At 53.1% G+C, this 26,302-nt stretch overlaps 8 protein-coding genes across 8 annotated transcripts; 3 read left to right on the top strand and 5 right to left on the bottom strand.

Annotated features, from left to right (window-relative positions):
* Positions 1-115: 115 nt before the first annotated feature.
* On the bottom strand, positions 116-1,598 carry CMQ_350 (dash complex subunit; the record flags this gene model as incomplete). The annotated part of the gene is made up of 6 exons (XM_014317429.1): positions 116-289; positions 418-560; positions 709-866; positions 1,008-1,065; positions 1,130-1,214; positions 1,278-1,598. 6 exons carry the CDS (start codon positions 1,596-1,598, stop codon positions 116-118), a joined length of 939 nt encoding a protein of 312 aa, XP_014172904.1.
* A 1,390-nt stretch (positions 1,599-2,988) lies between these two features.
* On the top strand, positions 2,989-4,637 carry CMQ_542 (cral trio domain containing protein; the record flags this gene model as incomplete). The annotated part of the gene is made up of 4 exons (XM_014317621.1): positions 2,989-3,768; positions 3,824-3,865; positions 3,939-4,038; positions 4,105-4,637. The coding sequence occupies 4 exons, from the start codon at positions 2,989-2,991 to the stop codon at positions 4,635-4,637; spliced, it is 1,455 nt and encodes a 484-aa protein (XP_014173096.1).
* Positions 4,638-4,951: 314 nt separating this feature from the next.
* CMQ_976 (hit domain containing protein) lies at positions 4,952-5,690 on the bottom strand (the record flags this gene model as incomplete). The annotated part of the gene is made up of 6 exons (XM_014318055.1): positions 4,952-5,059; positions 5,139-5,153; positions 5,225-5,317; positions 5,385-5,453; positions 5,515-5,597; positions 5,648-5,690. The coding sequence occupies 6 exons, from the start codon at positions 5,688-5,690 to the stop codon at positions 4,952-4,954; spliced, it is 411 nt and encodes a 136-aa protein (XP_014173530.1).
* Positions 5,691-6,652: 962 nt separating this feature from the next.
* On the top strand, positions 6,653-7,381 carry CMQ_686 (ran GTPase-binding protein mog1; the record flags this gene model as incomplete). Its single annotated transcript, XM_014317765.1, has 3 exons — positions 6,653-6,729; positions 6,808-7,023; positions 7,081-7,381. The coding sequence occupies 3 exons, from the start codon at positions 6,653-6,655 to the stop codon at positions 7,379-7,381; spliced, it is 594 nt and encodes a 197-aa protein (XP_014173240.1).
* A 242-nt stretch (positions 7,382-7,623) lies between these two features.
* Positions 7,624-9,751, bottom strand: CMQ_1415 (uncharacterized protein; the record flags this gene model as incomplete). Its single annotated transcript, XM_014318494.1, has 2 exons — positions 7,624-8,905; positions 8,985-9,751. The coding sequence occupies 2 exons, from the start codon at positions 9,749-9,751 to the stop codon at positions 7,624-7,626; spliced, it is 2,049 nt and encodes a 682-aa protein (XP_014173969.1).
* A 2,837-nt stretch (positions 9,752-12,588) lies between these two features.
* Positions 12,589-18,559, top strand: CMQ_636 (beta-glucan synthase component gls1; the record flags this gene model as incomplete). The annotated part of the gene is made up of 3 exons (XM_014317715.1): positions 12,589-12,761; positions 12,815-18,148; positions 18,211-18,559. The coding sequence occupies 3 exons, from the start codon at positions 12,589-12,591 to the stop codon at positions 18,557-18,559; spliced, it is 5,856 nt and encodes a 1,951-aa protein (XP_014173190.1).
* A 777-nt stretch (positions 18,560-19,336) lies between these two features.
* On the bottom strand, positions 19,337-21,225 carry CMQ_851 (serine palmitoyl transferase subunit; the record flags this gene model as incomplete). The annotated part of the gene is made up of 5 exons (XM_014317930.1): positions 19,337-19,567; positions 19,634-20,125; positions 20,196-20,709; positions 20,789-20,889; positions 20,995-21,225. The coding sequence occupies 5 exons, from the start codon at positions 21,223-21,225 to the stop codon at positions 19,337-19,339; spliced, it is 1,569 nt and encodes a 522-aa protein (XP_014173405.1).
* Positions 21,226-21,702: 477 nt separating this feature from the next.
* CMQ_1455 (isp4 protein) lies at positions 21,703-24,239 on the bottom strand (the record flags this gene model as incomplete). Its single annotated transcript, XM_014318534.1, has 5 exons — positions 21,703-21,762; positions 21,830-21,953; positions 22,014-23,325; positions 23,380-23,683; positions 23,739-24,239. 5 exons carry the CDS (start codon positions 24,237-24,239, stop codon positions 21,703-21,705), a joined length of 2,301 nt encoding a protein of 766 aa, XP_014174009.1.
* Positions 24,240-26,302: the final 2,063 nt, after the last annotated feature.

Here is a 26,302-nt window from a genome sequence, read left to right as displayed (position 1 = left end):
AACTTCTTTCTCGTGCTTCCCGGTAGTGCACCCATCATATCAGGGGTGAGTAGCAATCGTCGCTGCGCATTCATCCGATCCAGCACCCTTTTAGCAGATGAAGGACATTGCCAATCTAGGGGGCAGAAGAACTGCTACCGCCTGCTGCGTTGGACAAGAGTATCTTTACGCGGTCCAACAACTCTTGCGCCTTGTCGTCTGTCTCAGACAAACCTGCAACGGCCACGGTCTTGTCTCGCGACTTGAGGCCGCGCGTGATCTGCAGGCTAGACTTGGGCACATCGAGAACCTGCAACCAGGTCAGCAAGACAGCCACCACATCGTTGTGCTGGGGGCAGGAAGCCGAGAGGCGCTCGCCTTGCAGAGGACACCGAGTACGGCCTTGTTCGACTCTCCATCACGCGGCTGGGCTGACACGCAGATCTCGATGGCATCATCCGTCACAGCCGTCACGCCCTGACGAATCTTGCTGGCGCCGGGTTTGATATGACACTGGAGGTACAGCGTTCCCTTGGGCGACTTCTTTGTGCCGGCAACATAACGAAGAACAGCGGCCATGTCTGTGGCCGGGTTAGATGCGTCTGGAATCAACACATTTACAAAACCGTTACGAAGCAGCTGGCGTTATGGGGCGAAATCGACGAAGCCGCAATTGCTGATTGCACTTGTCGGGGTATGCAATTAACCGGGCATCAGCGCTTCCATTACCCAGTCCTCCCACCCACACGTTCACCGTATGCCTCTGCCCCTCGGTCTTCCCAGCCCGCTTGGTCGGCCTCCACGGGTGCTTGCGGTGCCTCGGGTCCCGGTCCCACCACGTCCACCGCGTCCACCGCGCGCCGTAGCTGTCGCAGAACCCCTTGTGGCTGGTTTGGGCGTTTGGAGTCTGGACGAGTTCTTAGAGGATGTCGCCGGGTTTTCGATAAACGATGTGTCTGTAGTCCTGTATATAATCGGTTCAAGGTCAGAAGGAGCGCTTACAGACGCGGACCTTTCCACCAACTTACATGAAGGTCGTCTCGCCATCCAGGTCGCCCATTATCCTTTCTCGTAATTGTGTTGCTCCTAGGCTTATTAATATAAACCATTCTTCACAAAGACGGGTGCGAGCAAGGACTCATCCGCTCACCTCCTTCGGATTCCTGTCGGATATTCGCTACAGTCGTGCTCTCGTCCCTCTGCTTCGCTCTTCGGAAAGACTCAGATATGGGCCCCTGAAAGACAATTATCAGCTTCAATTCCCCCCGTAACAGGAGTGCTCTTTGTGGGCCACCCACCTCGGGAAAGTCCACACAATAGGCATTCATATTAAGCCCATAGAGGAAGCTAGCAAAGCTCTCACTGAACCGTGACAGGCTCTCGTGCATCAGCTGGTAATGCATCATATTTGCCTCTAGATCAGCCATGGCGTCAGAGAGCTCTGCAAACGCCGGTTCGAACGCGTTGAGTGGGAAGGACGCGTCACCGTGGACGCTGCCGCGGGCAGACTCGCGAAACGACGACCGCGATGACGGTCGGAGCGGAGTCGTTGGACGCGAAGTGTGCGTTCGGGACGTGGACCGATTGCGGTAAGACGAGCCGTGCTGTTCGGTCGCCATTGTGGACTGAAGTGCAGGGCAGTGTGGTTTGTGTTTGTCAGATCGCTTGGCAGTTCTCCGTACTTCGTACGAGTACAAAGTCCTGATGGTTGTATCTTACTTTCCGACTGCAACGCTTACATGCATGGCGAGGTTCGGGCTCGGTGCTCGTTTTAATGCTAGCGCTCTTTTAAGATTGCTCGTACGTCGCACCTTACGAGAGAGGGTTGCCGAGCACGTGCCCTAACCCATACGACGTACGGAGTAGTTTGGATCCCCCTAAAATGACGCGTGACCCTCGTGGCAGAGCCTGGCGGCCTCTTACAGCAGCGTATTATACGACGTAGTGTTATGCATAGGGGCTCCGGAGGACTCGGGATATTGCGTCGGCGATCAGCGCTTATTAATTTGTATGGCTATCAGGCTTGTGCAGGCAAGTTGCTTTTTTTCAGTCAGCAGCTGCGCCGGCCATCGTGGCTGCCGCTTTGGACTATGCAGTAATGTCGTAGAAATTCTGCCATTCTCACATCTCCCTCCTCCTTCTCCCCCCTCCTCCATCTCTTTCTCCTTCGTATTTTATGCGCCGCAATCGTCGATCTGCGTTTGTAAGCGACGACTTGCCAAACTGACAGCATCCAACGTCCTACCCCGCCAAATCGGTTGCACCCAGAGCCAACACGGACTTTGCCAGCTCCGTTGTCCCGTTGGTTAGCTATCCTTCCTCTCTGGTCCTTCAGTCTCGTGTGTTCTTCACACTCTCAACTCCGTCGCCCCATTTGTTTTTTTGACAAGCGACGTCATTGCCAGCGGTTCTTGCGCAGCACCATTGGTTTTTCGGCAGGTGATTCTGTTCTGCGTCAGGGCTCTTTGCGACGTGTGTGCCAGCTGCTACAGCCCTTTTGAAACAGAACTTGAGGTGAACAAGATACAAATATTTCCAGGACGCTTTGACTATACATGCACCCTCCAATTGTCTGGTTGGAAGGGCGCTCTTGATGCGTCCCGTCAATGTGAATTCACGGCTAACGAGCGTTTCGCCAGCTCTCCTTCTCATGTTATGTCCTCGTGGCTTTTCCGTTCAACAACCCTCAATATCGCAATTCGAGTGCCACGCTGCTCTACTCCTACCTCGTTTCTGAGCCATACACTTGTTATTCCTACCCGTCCTATCCGCTCCGTTCATTTGCAGGGGCAGTCAACGAGCACAAGCACCATTCGGCAAGATTACGCGCGCTCTCACTCTAATCACGTTCTTGAAGCTAGCTTCACTTTAACCTTGTTGTCTGCCGTCTCGCTGGTAGTTGCCGGATCATTCTTCTATAACACTCGCAGTCGGAGCGTGTCGGTCGCCACAGAAGGCGCTTTGGACCGAGTTCAAAACGAAAAGCCTTTCGGTAGCCTATTTGAAAATATGGCGGTTGAACTGGGGCCTGGTCGGCCTGGTACCTTGACTCCGGAGCAAGAGGAGAAGCTTCGTCAGCTATGGGCAGCCGTGTTTCGGGTGTGTGGCACTGACCTCACTGCCGAGGATGATGAGGGTGCGGATATGGAGCCTACGGACTCCGCCGGAAAAGCATCGGGAAAGGACGGTAAGAAACCCGACAAAAAGAAGAAGCGCAGTCTCTTCCACCGGTCCAAGAAGGACGGCAACACTGCAGATGACAGCTCATCTGCAGCAAGCAAATCGACCCACACAGTCAACGTCAACACCGACGATGACAAATATGGACAAGGCAAGATTTATCAGGACGCACTTGCTAGCATGACACCGGATTTGATTCGTGCCACGATATGGAGTATGGTCAAGCACGATCATCCAGATGCCCTCCTTCTACGCTTTTTGCGCGCCAGGAAGTGGGATGTGGACAAGGCACTGGTCATGCTGGTATCCACCATGCACTGGCGGTCTCAAGACATGAAGGTCGAGGACCTTGTGCGCTCCGGTGAGGGTGCTGCAGTCGCACGCGAAGGCGGCTCTGACAATCAGGCCAAGTTGAGTCACGACTTTCTCGACCAAATTCGAATGGGGAAGAGCTTCCTTCACGGCTTTGACAAAACCGGTCGCCCGATCTGCGTCGTGCGTGTACGCCTGCACCACCAAGGAGACCAGAGCGAAGAGAGCATGGAGCAGTACACAGTGTACATCATCGAGACGGCTCGCATGCTTTTGCAGCCGCCTGTCGACACGGCCGTAAGCAGCTGCAGCTTCCTAGCCTCCTTGGAAGTTAGTGACTGACGTGAATCAGACTATTATTTTCGACATGACCAGCTTCTCTCTAGCGAACATGGTAAGTTGCTGGTAGCCGCGAGATGACTTAGTAGGAACTGAGGTGAAAGGCCGACATGACTAATGCTCCATAGGATTACACGCCTGTCAAGTTTATGATCAAGTGCTTTGAGGCGAACTATCCCGAATGTCTCGGGGCAGTCTTAGTACACAAGGCGCCATGGATCTTCCAAGGTGGGTTGCTAGCTCTTTCTCTAGACTTATATACTCGGTCGTGCTTGTTTCTGACTGTCGTATCAGGCATTTGGAAGATAATACGTGGATGGCTAGACCCGGTCGTGGCTAGCAAAGTGCACTTCACAAATAATGTCAAGGACATGGAACAATTCATCGAGAAGGACCAAATCCTGAAGGAGCTGGATGGTGGCGATGATTGGGAGTACAAATTTGTCGAGCCGACTCCAGGAGATGACGACAGGATCAGCGACACGGCCACACGGGACCAGCTTCTTGCCAAGCGTGAACAACTCTATCGGCAGTACGAAGTGGCAACAGGCGAGTGGATTATGAACCCTGAGGGTGAGAAAGCCAAGGCACTCAAGGCCGAAAGGGACGACATTGCCAATCGCATGCGGGTCGACTACTGGAAGGTCGATCCTTACTTGCGTGCACGCTCTCTGTATGACCGAATTGGCCTTCTTCTGCCCAACGGTGACGTTAATCGGAGCCTTCACTTGGGGATCGACGAGACAACACAGACACCTGGCGCAATTGCAAATCCCGCAACTAATGGCGAGGTGACAGCAAGCATTTCGATCGATGACGTGGAGTAATGCAGCTAGCCATTGTTTTGTAGCATTGCCGACCAGACTGTATGTCGACGGTCCTCCACAGAGGTTCTCGATTACAGCCGCAATTCGGGTTTGTCCAATCGCCACCAATTGGTATCGCTACTGCCACACTGCACTGTTGGCGGTCACTCTCTTTGGTTTGATGTGGGTTTTCATTGTTTGTTTGGATGGAGAAGCACTATAGCTGCCTGATTTTTGGGGTTCATTGTTAATGGGAAGGAAACGACATACAGGGGTTGCTATCCTTTTGCACCTTTACTGGTTGACTCTTTTTTGTACCTCATTTGTTGTACTTTTTAAATCCGAGACTTGATATCTTCATAGAGAGCCTTGAGCTTATCCATGTCCGTTTTCTGCATGGGCCAGCCGACACCGAGGCCCTCGGCCTCGTTGGGCTTGGGAATCTAGGTATTGTACGTTAGAATAATAAAGGCACACCGAAAAGCACCAGATCAATCAGAGCTGTCTTTGCGAGTTGATTACCATGTGGAAGTGTACCTGGTCAAGCCGTCAGTCTCGTGGCGCTGCAGTGTATAGGGGATAACATGGCGAGATAGTGGAAGACTCACATGATCGACCTCTTGATGTGCCAATCGGCCGTTGTTCTGAAGAATGTTGTAATTTTCAGCGCCAGTGGCTTTTGCAAGCTTTTTAGCGATGGGCTACGACATCATTGTGGTCAGCATACAGATGTTGGGGAGCGGAGATCGAATGATGTATCATGCGCACCAGAATATCGGCCAGGTGCTCGTCCGGGATGTCCAGAAGCTTAGCACCGTGGTACTTAGGAATCACCAGCTAGGAGTGCATGTTAGACAATTTTGCAAGAGGGACGAATTGAACAGTTTTTATTACGCACTGCATGGCCCGAGCTTAAAGGGTTGATGTCCAGGAAAGCGAGCGTCTGCTCGGTCTCATAGAGCTTAAAGCATGGGATATCTCCTAGTTCGATGAGCTTCACGGCAAATACGGGGAGGCGGAGTAAAACACACCCTTGATTATCTTGCAAAAAATACAGCTGGCCATTCTGTTCATGGGGACGGTCGGTGTAAAATTGAGGACAAACAAAAAGGATTTATAAAAGATGGAGAGGTGAGATGATTGAAATACGCGAGGGAAGATGGTTGTTGAATGTAAGCTCGGCTAGGTGCAAGTGCACCCCGCGCCAGCTCGTGCGAAGCTCCGAGTAATACTCGGCGACACAGTGCAAGAATCACAAGAATCACACTGCACTCCACGGCATTGGTGGAGCGAAGCAAGGGTCCCTGTTACGACCTAGCGTGTGGATCTCGGATTTATTCAGGTATCGGGGCCATATTGACACCGTATTCCGCCGTGTTGCTCACTGTGACTCGCAGATACCCGCACAGTAAAAGCCCCGTCGAACAAAACGGTGTCCCGCTAAATGGCAGCCGTTCCGTTTTCTCCGTTTCCCCCTCCCCAACAATTCGAGACGACGTCTTCGAATTCGGAGTTATACGGACTAGATAAGAAAACGTAGGCCCGTTTTCTTACGGCCGTTTGCAAGAACCAATGGGAGAAAAAAACCCCCAAGAAAAAAAATGGCAAAAAGAACAATCGAACCCAGCGGATTCGCATGATTTGGTGCCAAAGATTATTGAACGGAGTCTATTGGGCCGTCCCACGGTCATCTCTGGTAAAAGGCAAGAGGTGAGTTCGCTAGGATAGTCCCACTCCAATTATTTTTTGCTGTTATTTGATCCTATATACCCCCAATTCAATTTGCCCCACTTTAACATGTCAGAATGAAGCTGGCAGCCCCTCCATCTACGCCCTCATTTTCGTAGTTGCCTTGTACGTCATGACCTGTCAGGGTTCTTGCTGCGCCTCTCTGTCCCTCTGCTCGAATACTTCCCCGCCACTGTCGCAATCAGCGCATCTTGTAATTTTCCTCTCCAGACAATCTGCACCTCGCCGCCGCAGCCCGTGTTGAAACAATAGCGTCACTGCCCGCCAGCACTGCCCCGCCCTTCATCATGACCAAGTACCACGAAACGCCCTTATTCGGCGGAGCGATGGCCGTCGACCTGCCAGAGAAATTTGCCGATGTCAGGTATGTGGAAGCAGACATGAGAAAAGCGCACAAGTGTCCCGGGCATGCACGAATCTATTGCTAACAGCCCGCTCCTAGCAAACTGCGCCAGGTTCCCGACAACCAGGAAGTCTACATTGACAAGGATGGCTTCACCAGCATCATTGTCGAGATATGCGAGCGTGTCGGTCCGGCGGGCAATAGCCCCGAGATTGACGGGCAAGCGCTGTCGACGCATCTAGAGGAGCTCGTGGGCGACGACGTCGACACGGTGCGCGTGTGGAACACAACCGAGACGCAGTTCTCGGAGCTGACGTGAGCAGCCAGCCCTCGTCCTAGATGTGCGGTCGTGCATGCATCTAACCCTACCAGGGAGGAGTTTCCGGCCTACACTCTGATCGCGACGCAGACGCCCGTTGCCGACCCCAAGAGCAGCAGCACGAGCGCGCCGGACTTCACGGCCATCGTGCTCACTCTGCTGCGGCTCGAGAAACACAACACAGACCTGCTGGTCACCATCAACGTGCCACACATGCGCGGCGAGTACGACGAGGAAGAAATCGACCTGGCGCTGGGCAAGCAGGGAGAGCTGATTGGCGACGCCATCGATTATGCATCGCATATTTGGGCGACGCTCCGCATCGATGACTGGAAGCTGTTCAAATCCGGATGAGGTATTGGACGGGATGGAAACAAATTGCGAGACTGGATTGGTCGTGGTGGGAAAGGTGCACAGAACTCCAGGAGATGATTTGGATCATGTGTATGGCTTTGGAGGAATATCTACGGGAACCAGCCCTACGACGGATGTACGAATGCTCTTTTATATGCCCAGACAAATTCAGCGAGCACAAGCGCCAAAATACGTTCAGGTAGTGATTTATATTGCAGGCCTCACTGTGCATTCTCCCATCTCTACTTCAGCGTCAGGTCTACAAAGGCGCTGTGCAGACGGGTTACGCCCGCGTCAACGTCTTTGCCTGTCACTGTGGCCGTGGCCGTCTTGTCTGATGCGGCACCTTTTGCGCCAGCAGACTGCTTCTCCTCCTTTGCACGAGTCCAGCGCTCGGCGACGAGCTTCATGATCATCTTCTGCGGGCTGCCTGGGTTCTCACGCCGCAACACCGCCATATTTTCCTTCATGAACAACTGGTATGCAGACGGTGCCGGCGGGCCTTTCGGAACGGCACCTCCACCGGCACCAGTCTTTATTTCGGCACCAGCCCGACTGCTGCTGGCACCACCCCGTGGCACCGGCTTCGTCTGCCGCAACTCGCCGCGACAGGCGCCGCAGCGATGGCGTGTCGGGTCGATACTCTTGGAGTGGCGCTTGAACTGCGTGGCGCACTCCTCGCACGTCCACACGTAGCGGAAGTCGATCTCGTAGGTGTGCTTGGTCGTCACCTGGATGCCACGCGCCCCAAAGTGCCGCGAGCACTGGGCTGCCCAGGCCTTGAACTCTCGCCCGTGCGGATTCCCTGTCACGCCGCTGACCATAAAGTTGGCCAGGTGGCAGAACTCGTGTGCGAGCACGTTGAGCAGTCGGTTTTCGTCGTCAATGACCTTTTCGGCCAGCTCGATGGATGCGTGGTGCATAATCCGCACGGCTGCGGTCGAGTCTGCGGCATCGGTGCAGGCGCCAGCATCGCCGTCGACCGTTTTTGTCTGCCTCGGCCGCAGCGTCTCCCGTCGCCAGTTTGCCCGTCCTGCGGTCGTGTTGAGCTTGTTGGTCCACACGATGCGGACGCCCCCCGTCGTGGCTGCAAGCCGTCCGAGCTCGCCGTTGGTGATGGTGCTGTCCAGCTCGGCCAGGAACTTCTCTGCAGTCTCGTGCTTCGCCTTTTGGAACGTCTTCTTCGCCTCTCTCTCTCGGGCTGCGGTGCTGGTGCTGCTGGCCTTCTTCGGCGATGGGGCCGTGGTGACACTGGTGGTGCCCGTCTTCTCGCCAGCGGGCTGGAATAGGAGCTTACGCGGCGAGTGCTCTTGGTTCCAGTCGTTGGTCAGCTGCTGGTCCCAAAAAGCATCCGTACTGGGCCTGTGAGGGGTCTTGGGGATGCGCGGAAGCTTCTTTGTCGGCGAGACAAGGCCTCGAGACAGCTCTGTTTGTGGGGGTGAAGGCGGCGGTGTTGACGATCGGGCGGTCTGCGAAGAGCGAGCTGGCTTCGAAAACTCCTTGGCCGGTCTGGACCGGATGTCTCTATGCGGCCAAGTAAGCTTTCGTTAGCAGAAAGGCAAAGCATAGACGTAGATGTGGGTGTATACGATAAGGGACGCACAAGCTGAGCTCGGTCATGGGTCTTTCAAGGGCGTCACTGAATGGCTCGTCGGCAGAGAAGAACACAGAGCTCGGCTCCTCTAGAAATGACTCGGCGACCTGCTTTTCCTCCAAAGCAGGCGGAGTGGGCTCCTTGCTCTTTTTCCGGGCATTGGGCTCTCTTGGGGGACGTAGAATGGGTTTTTTCTTGGCTGGGGATGGGAAGAAATCGTCAACCGAGTCGTCGCTTAAAAGGTCGTCCCCTGATATTTCATGAAACTCGGAAGAATCGTCTTCGTCTTCGTCTTCGTCTTCGTCTTCGTCTTCGTCTTCGTCTTCGTCTTCGTCTTCGTCTTCGTCTTCATCATCCTTGCCCTCCTCTTCGGCATCGCTGGCTTCGTCGCCACCCAGTGCGATATCCTCCAGTACTGTAGCCTCCTCGGTCGATATCTCGCCGGCGTCATCTGCAGGTAGCTCCGAGACTCGTCTGGTTCTTCTCGTCCTGACTTCTACTTGCTGTCTTGGTCTTCTCTCAGCCTTTATCGGCTCGCGGGCTTTGCCTTTCTTGACGTTGTCGTTGTCGACACTCCACGGAAGCAGCAGCGCGTTGTCGTTCTCGACGGCGCCAAGCTTTCTGCGGCGAACGGCCGTGCTCTTCGGACCTTTAGGTGCATTTGGTTTTGCCTCGGGATGTCCTTGCGACGCTCTTCTTGATGACGGTGGGAATCGTGACGGAAAATCGTCTTCGTCTTCGTCATCGCTATCTCTGACTATTTGCCGGCCGCCCATATTGTATACTACTGCTCATACACAATGCATCATCATAGGAATGCTCTTTAGCCCACAGGAGATGCAAAGACTGACAAATGGAGTTACGTTGGCAAAGCAACGGTCACGTGGTACTATTGGATGGTGAAGCTCCGCACGCTAACGCAAAAGTCATTACAGATAATGTCACATACATACGAGAATATCTTACGGAGTACGGAGTACGCGCGGAGAACTGCGATTAACTTGGCAAGATGTGCGCTTAGTTTCTTGAATGCAACGCTGTCAGCGGCTTTCGAAAACGCCCGAAGCAACTGAAGATGACAAGCATCTGAGCCTATGGGTCAGCCCCATGGTCCATAGCAGACAAGGCCAAGCAGACGGCAAATAATTCTTCAAGACAATTTGTCCTAATAGCGCAGTGTTTAATTTCTGACACGGACTACTGAACACTTCGACGTACTCCGTACGTCGTGCACATACATGAAATTGTTGGGCATCGACGGGGTGTAGCAAGACATCGAAAACCAATCGATACTCGTACTCGTACAGTCCAAACGAAGCCAGCGGCAAATCATGCACTTCGCGCGAGGCCGTTTACGGGGAAGACTATAGAGAATACGGGCAACTGGGTGATGCGGCTTGCACAAGTGTGGCACATTTTTCCCAGAACAGGACTGTCTGGCTCGTATTCCATGTCGTCGTCCTCTTTGTTTGCCTCCCTCACGAGGCAAAGAAGATGATGCGGTTGGCTGTCTGGTTTGGTCCGGCCTCCCTCTATCGATCGGTGCTCGGACATGCGGCTTAGAATCAGGCTTGGAATGGTCGTAGGTTCGCTAAAATTGGGAGATCGGACTGGGAAAAACAGGGTCCAGAAAAACGAAGAAAAAAGGGGGGTGGAAAGGGACTTCCTAACGAAGAGAGCCGGACAAGCTGAGCGGAATGCGCTATGGCTGCTAGCTTGCGCGATAAGAATATTTGGTTGGGTGGCGGCTGATGGCCGCCAGGATAGGCGGTCCAGTTTACATCGACAAGCACGGAATATCCAGCCGTTTCATTGGCCGGTAGAGATGTGGCAAAGCGGATGGCGCTAGTACCTTGCATGCCGGCGATTAGGGGGGAAATGTAAGAAGAGAGCCGAAAAGGAGGGAGGCCACTGGAAGAGCAAATGGGGGAAAATTGGCAGGAAAAGAGAACAGGAATTAGGCCGGAGGAAACACGCGGCATCTGCAATATTAGTGCACCTACATACGACATATGCACGAACCTGTCCGGCTGTGTTTTTGCCACCGCGTCCCCACCGATCTTACGAGTACTCCGTACTGGCATGGGCTTATGATTGCATCCGACGAGTATCAGGGCGTGAGCCTCCTGTTTACCAGGACTACGTACTCCTACATAGTATTATCGTCCTCTCCCATTCCTGTCGCACTCTACGCGCATCGCACTCGTGGCGGCAGACAACACAAGTACGTGTCGCCGCCTTTTCCAGGGGCCTAGCGGCCAGGTACCTCCGCAGTACCCCCCTGGACCCATAGCCCCACAATCTCTGCAGCTATGTGGCCACCGCCGAGACCAAGACCAGCCCCCTGTAGGATGCATCGAAATAGCAACACAACACAATGCAAATACAGCTAGCTGCAGTGGCTGGCATACACACAACCTATGTAAGGTATGTTGCAAGTGTCTCCTGTTTCAGCGCCCTGTGCCGGCTCTGTGTCCGCCCGCCATCCTCCTTCTTAGCGGGCTCAGCGTCTTCCCGGCCTAGCATCGGCCACGTCTACCCCCTTTTCTCTCACTGCGAAACGCCAATCTCCTCGCCCCAGGACCCTCTTCGCTGCCAGCACTGCTGCACCACGCTACCCACACTTGCTTGTATCTCGCTCGTACACTGTTGATGCCCCCTGTCTCCGCAACTCCCGCCGGTCTAGCCCACATTGCCAACCTCCTGCATGCCCACCAGAGTCGTTCTTCCCTTGCCATTTCTTTCTCTTGCCCTCCTTTTCGACGCTTCCCTTTTCTTCCCCCGGAGCACCGTCTTTTTCTTGTTCCTGCTCTTTCCTCCCGTTTTGTTTGTCTTCTCCCCCTGACATTCGCTCGTTTGACTGTCATCACGACATCGAACTCTCATTGTCCTCCTGCAGGACGCCTCTCCTTTTGTCTCGTTCCTGCTCACTACCGGAGAGCGCGATACGAGCCAAGACGAGTATCTCTGCCGGCGATCGTTTCGCTTGGCTTCCACTTCACAACAACTTCCTATTTTGACCTTCGTCTTCTCGCGATCTCTCTTTCTTCCGCGGCTTCTCGTATCTTTTAATTACTCCATCTCTGCCTACGATACGGCTACGCATCACCTGCACCAATCGACGCTGGCAACACCGACCATCAAATCCAGACACGCCGTGAGCAGAGTGTAACACTCAATCACCCTCCTAGTCACTCGCTCATTACGTCGCAGACACTCTCGTCTTCCGCGGAGCTCTGCCGTTCGTTCCATCTTCACAGCAGAACGCTATACTTTCGCTTTCGAAAGGCATTTGCGGCCTGCTTTTTCTTTTACCGAATGCTGTGGCCGGCCACAAGTTCCCCAACTTCAGCCATCTACCACGACTTCTAGCACACTTCCAATTTTTTTTTTTCATCTGCTCTGTCTGTCTCTCCGTCACATTGCTAGTTCGTTTCAAGCGTCTTGATAGTATGTTGCACCCTCCACCCTTAAGCCCCGTCCAGCCTTTTATGCACAATGCACGCTGGCTCCAATACGTGCAGTATGCAATTGCTTCGTTAAATCGAGGCCAATGGCCGCTTTCCTTTTCTACACCTTATCCCTCCCATCCTAGTCGTCCCCACTAACAGTAATGCAGGCAGTCGCCATGTCTGGATATCAAGGGAATAACGAATACGCGGACGGCTACGGCCAGCATCCGCCGCAAGGAAATACAGATTCTTACTATCAGGATGATCAGCAGCAGTATCATGACAACAACGCTGCGCACGGCGGTCAAGCCAATGATGGCTACTACGATGAGCAGTGAGTTTTCTAATCGGAACTTTCTTTTGGCTCATATTTCTGACAATCGCCAGCGGATATTACAACGCGGACGCCACGAACCCGTATCATCAAGACGGCGGCTACTATGAGAACAACACCAACCAGCAGTACCAGGACGAGTACTACAACAATGGCGGCAACCAGAACAATGAGTACTACGACCAGGGCTACGACCAGTCGGCCGGATATGCTCAAGGCGGTCAGCGTCACGCGTCTGAGGAGGACTCCGAGACCTTCAGTGACTTCACTATGCGCTCTGATATGGCTCGTGCTGCCGACATGGACTACTATGGCCGTGGTGATGAACAGTATGACTACACCGATGGTCAGAACCCAGCTGGCGCCCGCGGCTTCCGCCCACCTTCTTCGCAGGTGTCTTTTGGCAACAACCGCTCTTCCGGGGCCTCCACTCCCAACTACGGTCTAGACTACGGAAATGTTCTGCCTGCTGGACAGCGTTCGCATGAACCGTATCCGGCCTGGACCGCAGACGCCCAGATTCCGTTGTCCAAAGAGGAAATCGAGGATATCTTCATGGATCTAACCGCCAAATTCGGGTTTCAGCGTGACAGCATGCGGAACGTGTACGACCATTTTATGACTCTCCTGGATTCGCGTGCATCTCGTATGACGCCCAACCAGGCTCTGCTGTCGCTTCATGCCGATTACATTGGCGGCGACAACGCTAACTACCGAAAATGGTACTTTGCTGCTCACCTGGATCTCGACGACGCCGTCGGATTTGCCAACGTCAAGGGCGACGTCCTCAAGCGGAAGAAGAAGAAGAACAAGAAGAAGGGAGAGGAAGAGAACACCAGTGAGGATCAAGTCTTGCAGGATCTGGAAGGCGACCAGTCTCTTGAGGCTGCCGAGTACCGCTGGAAGACACGCATGAACCGCATGTCGCAGCACGACCGTGTTCGCCAGATTGCCCTTTACCTGCTCTGCTGGGGTGAGGCTAATCAGGTTCGCTTCATGGCTGAATGTCTCTGCTTCATCTTCAAGTGCGCCGATGATTACTACAACTCGCCCGCCTGCCAGGCCCTCGTCGAGCCGGTAGAGGAGCTGACCTTCCTGAACACGATTATCACCCCGTTGTACAACTATCTGCGCGACCAGGGCTATGAGATCTCAGGCGGTGTTTATGTTCGCCGTGAACTTGATCACAATCGCATCATCGGTTACGACGACTGCAACCAACTGTTCTGGTACCCAGAGGGCATTGAGCGTATTGTTCTCGAAGACAAGAGCAAGTTGGTCGATCTGCCACCGGCCGAGCGGTACATGAAGCTCAGGGACGTAAATTGGAAGAAGGTTTTCTTCAAGACGTACCTGGAGAAGCGGTCATGGTTCCATTGTGTCACAAACTTCAACCGGATCTGGATCATTCACGTTACCATGTGGTGGTTCTACACTGCTCGCAATGCTCCGACGCTCCTGGTTCACGGCTACGAACAGCAGGTGAACCAGCAACCGCCGACTTCTGCCCAACTGTCCTTTGTCGCCTTCGGTGGTGCTTTCGCTGCTCTTATCCAGGTTATCTCAACTTTTGCCGAATGGTCTTACGTGCCTCGGAATTGGGCTGGCGCAGAGCATTTGACCAAGAAGCTCTTCTTCTTCATCCTCATTCTGGTCCTTAACATCGCTCCCGGTGTCTATGTGTTTATGCCAGAGACGGACAATGATGCCTTTGTGAAGAAGCAGAAGAACCGCATATCTCTCGCTCTCAGCATTGTTCACCTGATCATTGCTATCATCACATACATCGTCTTCTCGATTATGCCGCTTGGTGCCATCTTTGGTAGCTACCTCACGAAGAACTCCCGCCGTTATGTTGCCAGCCAGACCTTTACCGCCAGCTGGCCGCATCTCAAGGGCAACGACGTTCTCATGTCGTACTTTCTGTGGGCTTGTGTCTTCGGTACCAAGATGGGCGAGTCGTACGTCTTTTTGGCTCTGTCCTTCCGTGATCCGATTCGGTACCTGTCGATCATGAATGTGAAGAGCTGCCTTGGCGACACGATTCTGAAGCGTTATCTTTGCCCATACCAGCCACAGATCCTGCTTGGTCTCATGGCGTTCACTGATCTGCTCTTCTTCTTCCTGGATACGTACCTATGGTATGTCATCTACAACTCAGTCTTCTCCATCGCGCGTTCTTTCTACCTCGGTTCATCGATCTGGACGCCGTGGCGGAACATCTACTCTCGGCTGCCGAAGCGAATTTATTCTAAGGTTCTGGCTACCACCGACATGGAGATCAAGTACAAGCCAAAGGTTCTTGTCTCCCAGATCTGGAACGCCATTGTCATTTCCATGTACCGCGAACATCTCCTGGCTATCGACCACGTCCAGAAGCTTCTGTACCACCAGGTTCCGTCTGAGCAGGAGGGCAAGCGAACACTTCGCGCACCGACGTTCTTTGTTTCGCAGGAGGACCACTCCTTCAAGACAGAGTTCTTCCCTTCGTACAGCGAGGCCGAGCGTCGCATTTCGTTCTTCGCCCAGTCCCTGTCGACACCTATTCCGGAGCCACTGCCGGTCGACAACATGCCTACCTTCACCGTCTTCATTCCGCATTACGGTGAGAAGATTCTTCTGTCTCTGCGCGAGATCATTCGTGAGGACGAGCCATACTCGCGCGTCACCCAGCTTGAGTATCTTAAGCAGCTGCACCCGCACGAGTGGGATTGTTTCGTTAAGGACACGAAAATTCTCGCCGACGAGACGGCTCAGTTCAACGGTGACGGCGACAAGGAGGACGGCAAAGACAACAAGGAAGCTGTCAAGAACAAGATTGATGATTTGCCGTTCTACTGCATTGGTTTCAAGTCTTCTGCGCCGGAATACACTCTGCGTACGCGTATTTGGGCTTCTCTTCGCGCCCAGACTCTATACCGTACCATCTCAGGTTTCATGAACTACAGCCGTGCGATCAAGCTGCTTTACCGCGTTGAGAACCCGGAGGTTGTGCAGATGTTCGGCGCCAATTCGGACAAGCTCGAGCGTGAGCTCGAGCGTATGGCCCGCCGCAAGTTCAAGATCTGCGTCGCCATGCAGCGTTACGCCAAGTTCAAGAAGGAGGAGATGGAGAACGCCGAGTTCCTGCTACGCGCCTACCCCGACCTTCAGATCGCCTATCTCGACGAAGAGCCCCCTATTGCTGAGGGTGAGGAGCCTAGACTGTACTCCGCGCTCATTGATGGTCACTCCGAGATTCTGGAGAACGGCATGCGTCGTCCCAAGTTCCGCGTACAACTCTCTGGCAACCCTATCTTGGGTGACGGCAAATCGGACAACCAGAACCACGCTTTGATCTACTACCGCGGCGAGTACATCCAGCTCATCGACGCCAACCAGGACAACTACCTCGAGGAATGCTTGAAGATTCGCAGCGTATTGGCTGAGTTCGAGGAGATGAAGGTCGACAACGTGTCCCCGTACACGCCTGGTGTGAAGAACGAGACGTTTACGCCGGTGGCTATTCTTGGTGCTCGCGAGTACATTTTCTCTGAGAACATTGGTGTCCTCGGTGATATTGCCGCTGGTAAGGAACAGACGTTCGGTACTCTCTTCGCGCGTACTCTGGCACAGATTGGAGGCAAGCTGCATTACGGACATCCTGATTTCCTCAACGGCATTTTCATGACAACGCGTGGCGGTGTTTCCAAGGCACAGAAGGGTCTGCATCTGAACGAGGATATTTACGCTGGTATGAATGCGCTACTGCGTGGTGGCCGCATCAAGCACTGCGAGTACTACCAGTGTGGCAAGGGTCGTGATTTGGGTTTCGGCTCCATTCTGAACTTCACAACCAAGATCGGCACGGGTATGGGCGAGCAAATGCTGGCACGCGAATATTACTACCTTGGCACACAACTCCCCATCGATCGGTTCCTGTCCTTCTACTACGCGCATCCGGGTTTCCATCTGAACAACATCTTCATTATGTTCTCGGTGCAGATGTTCATGATCTGCCTGCTCAGCATGGGCGCGCTTCGCCACGAGACGATTCGCTGCTCGTACAACCGAAGCGTTCCTATCACCGACCCGATGTACCCGACCGGTTGTCAGAACACGGACGCGCTGCACGATTGGGTCTACCGCTGTATCCTGTCCATCTTGGTCGTGTTCTTCCTGTCTTACATCCCTCTGCTGGTCCAGGAGCTCATGGAGCGTGGTGTTCTCCGTGCCACGACGCGTTTCTGCAAGCAGTTCTTCTCGCTGTCGCCCTTCTTCGAAGTCTTCACCTGCCAGATCTACGCGAATTCCGTGCAGCAGGATTTGTCTTTTGGTGGCGCTCGCTACATCGGTACAGGTCGTGGTTTCGCCACTGCCCGCATACCGTTCGGTGTGCTCTTCTCGAGATTTGCCGGGCCGTCGATCTACTTCGGCTCCCGTCTGGTCATGATGCTCATGTTTGCCTCCGTCACTATCTGGCAGGCGGGTCTGGTCTACTTCTGGATCACCCTGCTGGCCCTGATGGTCTCGCCTTTTGTCTACAACCCGCACCAGTTCTCGTGGAACGACTTCTTCATCGACTACCGCGACTTCCTCCGGTGGTTGTCCCGTGGTAACTCGCGCACGCACGCGTCGTCCTGGATTGCGTACAGCCGTCTGTCGCGCACGCGTATCACTGGCTACAAGCGCAAGGTTGCCGGTGACCCGTCTGCCAAGGGCTCGTCTGATGTTCCTCGCGCGGCCTTTACGAACCTGTTCATGAGCGAGATCCTGTCGCCGTTTCTCCTGGTCGTCGTCACGCTTATCCCGTACCTGTTTATCAACGCGCAGACTGGTGTGCTCAAGAACAACCCGGATGCAAAGGCGACTGCGTCGCTGATCCGCATCGCCATCATTGCTTTTGGTCCTATCGGTGTCAACGCCGGCGTCCTGGCTGCTATGTTCGGCATGGCCTGCTGTATGGGTCCCCTTCTGGCAATGTGCTGCAAGAAATTTGGTAGTGTTCTCGCTGCCATTGCTCATGCGGTTGCCGTCATCATGATCATGGTCTTCTGGGTCGTGCTTTTCTTCCTAGAGGGTTTCAACTTTGCTCGGACGGTCTTGGGCATGATCGTGGTGATGGCTGTGCAGAGATTCATCGTCAAGCTTATTGTCTGCTGTGTCCTGACACGTGAGTTCAAGACTGACCAGTCGAACATTGCCTTCTGGACAGGCAAGTGGTATTCTATGGGCTGGCACTCGATGTCGCAGCCCGGTCGCGAGTTTCTCTGCAAGATCTCTGAGCTCAGCATGTTCGCTGGTGACTTTGTTCTCGGCCACACGATCCTCTTCTTGATGCTGCCTGTCATCATCATCCCGCAGATCGACAAGCTGCACTCGATGATGCTCTTCTGGCTTCGTCCCAGGTTGGTTTTCCCTGTCCACCATCCTTTCTCGACGTCTTCGGAAGCTAATTTGCGCAAAACAGTCAACAAATCCGGCCTCCTATCTACACCATGAAGCAGTCCAAGCTTCGTCGGAGACGTGTGATTCGCTTTGCTGTCCTGTACTTTGTCATTTGCATCATCTTTGTCGCACTCATTGCGGCGCCGCTTATCGTGAAGAAGATGATTCCCAACAGCATCACGGGTATGCTGAACAGCACCAACCTGATGCAACCCACTGGCCTCAACAACAACGACACAGAGGGCCACACACAGACCGGTACTGGCGCTGCGAACTACACGGGCTACCTGTTTGGGAAGACGGGATCGGGATCGGGATCTGCCTCGACGGCGACGGCTACGGCAGACAGCAAGAAGATCCGTTTGTTTTAGAGTGATTTCAAGCTGCCCGGGAAAGGGCTGTCAGGATCCTCTAGACAGCGGTGAGAAAATTGTATGATATGTACGCCACAAAGCCTAATGATTTTTGTCAGAAGCAGAAGGGAGCAGGATAATGTCATCTTGTTTGGTTGTTGGCGTGTATACATTGAGACAGAAAGTTGCGCGGCCAAGGAGACACTGCAACAGTAAGGATGGAGGCCTCGTAAATTTGAAAGTGTTGGTGGGCTAGTCCTTAGTTTCCGGATCGCTGCACTTCGTTACCTGGTTTTTCTTGTACGCGTTCCTTCCTTTGTTTTTTCTGTTTTCTTTTTTCCGTGTTGGCGGTTGTGACATGGTACATAGGATTTTTTAGACTTTTAACTTTGCAGTCCGCATGAAGCTGCTCTTGGAGAGGGCGTATAATCCAGGATTCATAAATGACCTTTGGCCGTTGTGCAAGACTAATGTTTCGGGGATGTCACGATATTAAAACGGTGTAAACATACTTCCTGGTTTCGGATACCGATACCAGGTTTATTATAGTATACAAGAAGAGCCGAGAGCAATACTGCTGCGGCTGCGCCTGTCTGTGTAGAGTATTATTAAAAACTAATATGGAACTTGGAGTGCAAAAAAGGTAGAGATGATGCGAGAATCCCCGGATGCCATTCCCATCTCCCCTCTGCCTTGTCGGCTCGCTTCCCGGCCTCGACAGAAACTCGACGTATGACTGACAAAGCATGTCCAAGAAACTGGTCGAAACAGCTGGCGTCGCATGAAATTGCTCGTCTATGCAACAACCGGGAGACCCAGCTTGCTGCTGGCCTTCCTTGTCATTACCTTAGTTATGGCATGGCGGATGGTCACGCCGGCCTTCTCAATGTCCTTCTTGCTCAAACCCACGGTGATGCACACCTTCAGAGCCGGTCGCACCGTCCATTCAGCTGCCTCCTTGGGACTCTGGGAGCTGGTGATGGGAAGCGTCTTTAGCCGTGTAATCAACACACCATTGGCCAGAGCCTGTTGATTGTTAGTAAGTGGCAGCTCTGCCGTCAAGGGGGGTGTATATAAGAATTAGAAACTCACCTCGTCTACACACTCCTGAAGCAGCTTTTCCTCGTCCTCTGAAGTGAGCCTCTTACTCCGAATCACGTCCGGCTTGAGTACGAGCAGCATGATAGGATTATCCGGAGCGCTCGTGCAAGTGATCCAGTCACTGCGCGGGTCCAGCTGTGCCTTCATAGTCTTGATGTTGTCCCGGCACTGCTGCAGGATCTCGGGGTTGGTCTGCAGCAGGTTGATGGTCTCGCTGACCGTCGTGGCCAGCATGGCCGGCAGTGCTGCCGAGAACGTGTACGATGCAGCCATGAGGCGCTGGTGCTCCACCACGTCCTTCTCGCCGGCACAGAATCCACCACCGGCACACAGCGGACCAGCGAGAGAGCCAACAATCATGTCGATCTGCGAAGGGTCTACATTCTGAGCTTCCGTCAAGCCACGGCCCGTTCGTCCGAGGACGCCGAAGGACCAGGTTTCGTCCAGAATCAGGCGGAACTTGTATTTTTCCTTGAGTTCGATCTGTGAAATACGGTCAGCCAGATATCCTGGGACACGAGACGACGACGTCTGAGAGAGAGGGGCGACATACCAGCTTCGGCAGGTCCGTGACATCGCCAACAGTCTCTGACACGGCCTCCATGACGATAAAGCGACGCGTCAGCTTCTTCTTACGGGCCTGCTCGTCTGCGACCTTCTTCATCTGGAGCTCGAGGTCCTTCAAGTCGCCGTGGTTGTACCAGCGGATGGTGCTGCGGGAAACATCGAGGCCTTTGCGGATAGAGTAATTGGCAGCACGGTCGGCCACAATGACGTCGCCACGCTTGCAAAAAGCCGGGATCACGCTGGAGATAGTAGAAAAGGCCTGGGCATAGACGATGCAGCCACCGGTGCCAAGGTAGGCGGCAATGTCAGCCTCGGCCTTCATGTGGACATCCTGGGTACCGTAGAACTGAGGCGGTCCGCAAGGGCCTACGCCGTATGTTCGGAGTGTCTGGATTGCCTTCTCTTTGATGAGCTCGTTTGCATTGAAGTTGTAGAAGTTGTAGGAAGCCAGGTTAACAACAGTGCGCCCGGACGACAGCTTGACCTTAGGGCCTGTAGGACTGTTGGGGAGAAGAGATGAGATCAGCAGTCAGCTCTACAGATTCGGTATACAATCGTGGCAGAGGGGCTCATCCTTACCCGACGAGAACGGGGAGCCTGTCGGCTTCGATTTCTTGCATGGGCGTCAGAGTCTCGACAAGAGGCTCAGGAGTCCAATCTTCGACCAGCTCATCAATTTCCTACAGGAGAACACAAGGCAGACACGTTAGCCACACAGCGACCACAAGAGACACAAATATGACACAAGAACAGCATGGCGGTGAGAGGCGGAGGGGCAGACTGACATCCTCGGTGAGCTTGACGAAGTTCTGCTTCGAGGTCGAGTATGACGGCGAGAGGAGGTAGCGGATAAAGAAGAGGACGAGGATCAGCTCGATGGCCGACCGAATAGGATCGTTCTGGTAGCTCGACCGGACATATCGAATCAAAACAGCCGATCCAGGCACTCGCTGGAAAGTGTGCGAGGCGGCATCAAGCCACACAGTGACCTGGCCGGGGATCTCGTGGAAATCCATGGCCCACTTGTATGTGTGTGCGTGCTCTGCTCTGCGACGAGTGGTGGCGATGGGAAGAATTGGCAAGACAGGGTGGCTTTCGCTGGCGATGCAATTAGCAGGTTGCGTCAAAAAACATGGGCAGATCTGGTCCATAAAACGGCAGGCACGCTTTTCGCGTCACAGTCGGGGAATAAAGGGGCGCAACATCTGTGCGGAGCCCCCTGATTGAAATGCAGCAGACTCCTTACTAATACGTCGTTGGTACGGAATCCTCGTACTCCGTACGGGCAAGAACAACCGTGTTATCACGTGAATGTGTCTTTACACACTAGCAGGCTGCGTAATATAGGGGCAAAGTACTCTGTACAGAGTATGTATCTTATTACGTCTTACTCGATCTTATCTGATACTGTTACCTCTTCTCTGTGACTGCGCCCGAGCTTGTACACACCTATGCTCACCCCCACCACAAGCTGCTACCATCTACCATCCAGCTCAATTCAGAGCATTTGCTGGCAGGTTGGATGGCGGATAGCACCGGTCGAAGTAAGCACCCTGCGTAGCAAGAGCCAGATTGTCAGCTTTTGAATCCTGAAACAAAGGCCAGGACAGCTGTACTTACGTCGTTACCCCACCACTGAGGGAACTCGGAGTTGGTCAGGTTGATGGCTAGCATGATGACGGTCTGGCACAGCTGCGTGCCACAGTCCAGGCCGACACCAAGCAGGTAATTGTACTTGCGAAACCTATTGTGTCCAGTCAGTTGCGATGATGCTCAAGTGGGTGGTCGGGACGAGACAGCATACCAGACAGGTCGGTAGCGGAACATGTAGCCCATGAAGAAAAAGGCCGCCAGACCGGATGTGAAGATGTTGACAGTCTCATACAATGGCGAGGTGAAGGCGCCACACATGATGACAACGGGGTTGCAGCGCGTCTCCATCTCCCAGTGCGGCTTGTAGCGATGGACAATGTACACCATGCCAACAAGAGCAGGACCAATAAGGAAGGCATAGTAGATCCAGTTGTACTGCGAGTCGTTTGCGAAGATGACCTTGGGCCCGAGAACACCCCACAAGACGGACAAGGAATAGTAGTTCTTCGTCTTGAGCGCCAGCCACGAGTTGCTTTCCTGCCGGCCGGTCAGAACAGATTTGCCGACACGGTCGATGATGAGGCGCATGAAGCCATAATTCACAAACGGCCCCAGCAGCGTGCCGTACACCTGGCCCCAAAACATCTCCTTCTCGGGGATCTTCATGTAGAAGCCGAACTTGTAGTCCGAGATGAGGTTGAGGTTCTGCTCAAGGATCTGGCGGCCAAAGGTCATGCTCGCCAGTACGGCACTGGGGTTGCCCGGGAACATGGCGCCGGCCATAAGCTCGGAGAGGAAGGCCATGCCAACCTGCTGGTTGGCAATGCCCCAGAGGATGCCATTGGGGAAGGTGGAGATAGCGGACACGATGCAGATGACGATGAAACCCCACCAGGGCAGGCCAAAGTCACCGCCATACAGAGTTCCGAGCGACAGGGCCACGCAGACGACCAGCAGGACTATATACCACCAGTGCGGTACGCGCTTTGTCCGCGACATCAGCTGGATATATGGGTCGTTATAGTCGGTCCTCCGACCCTTGAAGGCATCGACAATAGCGGTGTAGGAGCTCTTTCCGTACCAGAGGACAGAGTAGACGATGGCGCCAGTCGAGCAAGCAAACCCCCAGAAGAAGTACATGGCGTAAGACGGAGCCCAGTGCGGCCGAGAGTACTCATCCATGGCGGTCTGGTTCAGCCTGTAGTTGGGAGTCAGGACGCGGCTGACGTTGTATCGCTGGCCGTCCTGGTCAAAGGTGCCCGAAGACATGGGCGGGAAGGTAAGAGCGTTCAGGGTGTTTGTAAAGTACATGATGGGGTATATCATCCAGGAGGCCATAAGAGCGCCGCCGATCATCGAGGCGTTAGCCCAGAGAGGCGTGTAGAGAGGCGAGAAAAAGCCGATGTAGTTCCAGTCCAGGGAGATGTCCAGCAACCCATATCCATAATAGCCAGACCCCAGCACAAAGCCCTTCCACTTGCCATGTGCCATGTAGCACAGTAGAGGGAGCGAAGAAAGCATAGCTATACAAACGGTTAGCTATAGTCTAGTTCGAACAGAGCACAGCGGGAACGTACGAAAGATCACGCCAGGGAAGAACTGGTAGACAAAAGTGATACAAGACACGTAGGCGAAGAACTTGAGCGATTTCTTGGTCACCGTAGGGTTCCGATGCATGGCATTGAGGAGAGCGACGTTGGGCAGCACGCCTGGATAGTACATCTTGGGCGGGCGCACTAAGATGTCACGGAACAAGCCGGCAAAGCCATAGCCGATCATCTGGGAGGTGAGGAGGAACATGATGCCCCAGCCGGCATTGATCTTGCGGTCATAGTATAGCTCCAAGGCAGAGAGGGGCCCCAGGCCATAGGCCGTATAGCACTAGACACCACGTCAACAAGGAAAAGACACAACAGCAGGGACCAGCGACACTCACACTCCCCCAGTAGGCGACGACGATCAAGGCGTGCTCCTTGGCATTCCAGGGACCCGGGTTGAGGCTGAAGGAGCGGCCCAAGATGTGGAAGGACCGCTTGGGCAGGACACGACCAAGAAAGTCGCCCATGCCCCACGATAGCAGCTGCACAGCGTAGCTGGTCAGAGTGTTGCTGTAGGGCTTAAAGTAGTACATGGTGGAAATGGCATCGCCGACAAGGACCCAGAAGGTGGAGAGGAGAAAGAAGCGGAAGGTGAGGATGGGTTCGCTGAAGTCATTATGTAAATCAACGGTCTTGGCCACGAGAGGAATGGGGTAGTCCTTCAGACGAGGGTCGATAAACTCCTCGTCCTCGCCAGGAACATAGATCTTGTCGGCGGAATCGATAATCTCTTCACTACTGTCGAATGCTGTCTTTTCTGCAGGGTGCTTCTCATCCACGGGATAGATCGCTGATTGGGCATCACCCGCCTCAGCGGCGTCAATCTCGTGCACGGTCATTGAATCTGTGGTGTGGCACAAGGCGTTATCGCTCCTGGCATTGTTACGTGGACGGCGATGCTGGCACGGCTAGAAGGGCCCCAGCTCTCTTATACCCCGCGGGGACTGTCTGCAAGCTACAAGCGTCTTCCCACATATCTCTCCAGTCCGATATGTTGGTGATACACACAAAAGAGAAAGCGATCCCAGACAGGCAGGACGACGAGCACAACCTCTAGGCTAGCTGAGATAGGAAGGGAGGAATATGCGATGCTACGCGACGATGAGGGACAATGTTCGTGTGCCGATTCGCCGACGCCAAGAGCCGAGACAGTGGCGACGGCCGAGTAAAGGGACACAGCATCGTGGCCTCCGCGGCAAAAGATACGGGTGGCCAGTTTATCAGTTTATCTATAGGCTGCTCGAAATCTCTATTCTTCTCAACCACCTGCTCTCTACCTCTTCCTTTTGTTCCCCTTTTTCTCTGGCTTCTGGCTCTGGCCCCGACGGTTAAGACGGCGTGTAGCCGTCCTTATCGCGGGGAAGCTTGACATGGCATGATGGATTGAGATGGCCGTGTAAGTGAATGTGATTTCACAGGCAGGATGGAAGCTTGGGCCTCTTCTTATCCTGGCCCGTAAACTAGTCTTGGTTGGGGAGTAGCGTTCCGGCAAGCTGGTGCTATAGTTTACTGCTTTAGGCAGCTGGTGGGCTCAACAATTTCCCTGATATCCTCTCAGAGGCTCCGAGGATCGAAAGTCTCCACCCTGTGGAGTAGATAGCCAAAGTACGGAGTAATAGATGATCTGGACATGTCTTGCCGTCTAGTCGACACTGCCGCCTCAGAAGAGGTGTTTGCACAAACCGCTCGAATAACAAAGGACTTTGAGATGCAAGCAGCGTAGACTTGGCATGCTGTAAGTGTAAATCAAGGTGATATGGTACACGGCCATGAAGAACATGGTCCATGACTATAAACCGTCGAGACCAGCGATGCCAAGCCGTGTGTGAGGGTCGCAGAGATAAGGCAAAGCGCTTAGAACCGGGCCGGGTTTTTTCTGTTGGCGTGATTTGTAGGGAGGAGAGAGGCCAACAAGTTCGCAGCGTTATGCTGTAAAGACACGTAACATAGTAGTACGCATGCAACAGGTGCGACCAAATGCTATATAGTCTGCGTTGCACTTTATACGATAGCCGTTTTGCAGACGAGCCTAGGCCTCTTCTGTTCCTAGGGGTGTCAGAGGGCCACAACAGCAACCGGTCCTGTAGTCTAGCGGTTAGGACACTGGATTCTGATCTCGTCAATCTTAATTTCCAGTAGCCCCGGTTCGATTCCGGGCAGGACCTTAATCGGCCTAATGCTTTAAACTTGTATTATAAGTCTCTGTTTTTGCTATTCCAGTCTTGTTTAGTTTATACTAGCCTATAAATTTTGCAAAAACTGACTAGTATACGTTTTTAGCTAAAAGGGCTGCTAGTAATTAACTAAAGCAGTTAAATATCATAAAACACTACATCTTAATTACTAAATAAATAAACGTTCTTTATAATATTTTTAAGCTTTTAAAGACGCTTTTTTTAAGAGAGTTGCTATTTGCACCGTAAAATTTGGCTATCTGCACCGTAATCCACTCATAAGAGATATGGTACATAGGGTGGGTCCCTGCTTTCACCCCTAAGAACCTATAATATAAATCTACTTTTAGCCAATAATATTCTCGCACCGTTGTCTAGTTAAGTACAGAGTACTCTGTACTCTATACTCTATACTTTGTACTCTATAGGCAAACAAAATACTAAAGAATAATAAAATGTTGCCCCCTTTTAAATTACTACTACGAATAAAACTTATAGAAAATTTTAAATAAAGCTAGTTATATTATAAGTCTAAGCTACTAGTTAATATATAGTAGGAATTCTAACTTTACACGCTTACCTTTAGTATCTAGTATCCTTCTTCTTAAAGTAAATATTATTATAATTTATACGTTGTAAAAAGTACTCTATAATAGTAAGCAACTTTTTTTACGGCAAAAACGTAAGTCTATTCCTATTCTAGTATAGCGCAGAACAAATTAACCAAT

The sequence above is a fragment of the Grosmannia clavigera genome, assembly GCF_000143105.1.
Source record: "Grosmannia clavigera kw1407 unplaced genomic scaffold GCSC_140, whole genome shotgun sequence".
Classification (NCBI taxonomy): Eukaryota; Fungi; Ascomycota; class Sordariomycetes; order Ophiostomatales; family Ophiostomataceae; genus Leptographium; species Leptographium clavigerum.
Note: the sequence above shows the minus strand (reverse complement) of the source record. Positions and strands in the feature narration are given on the sequence as shown.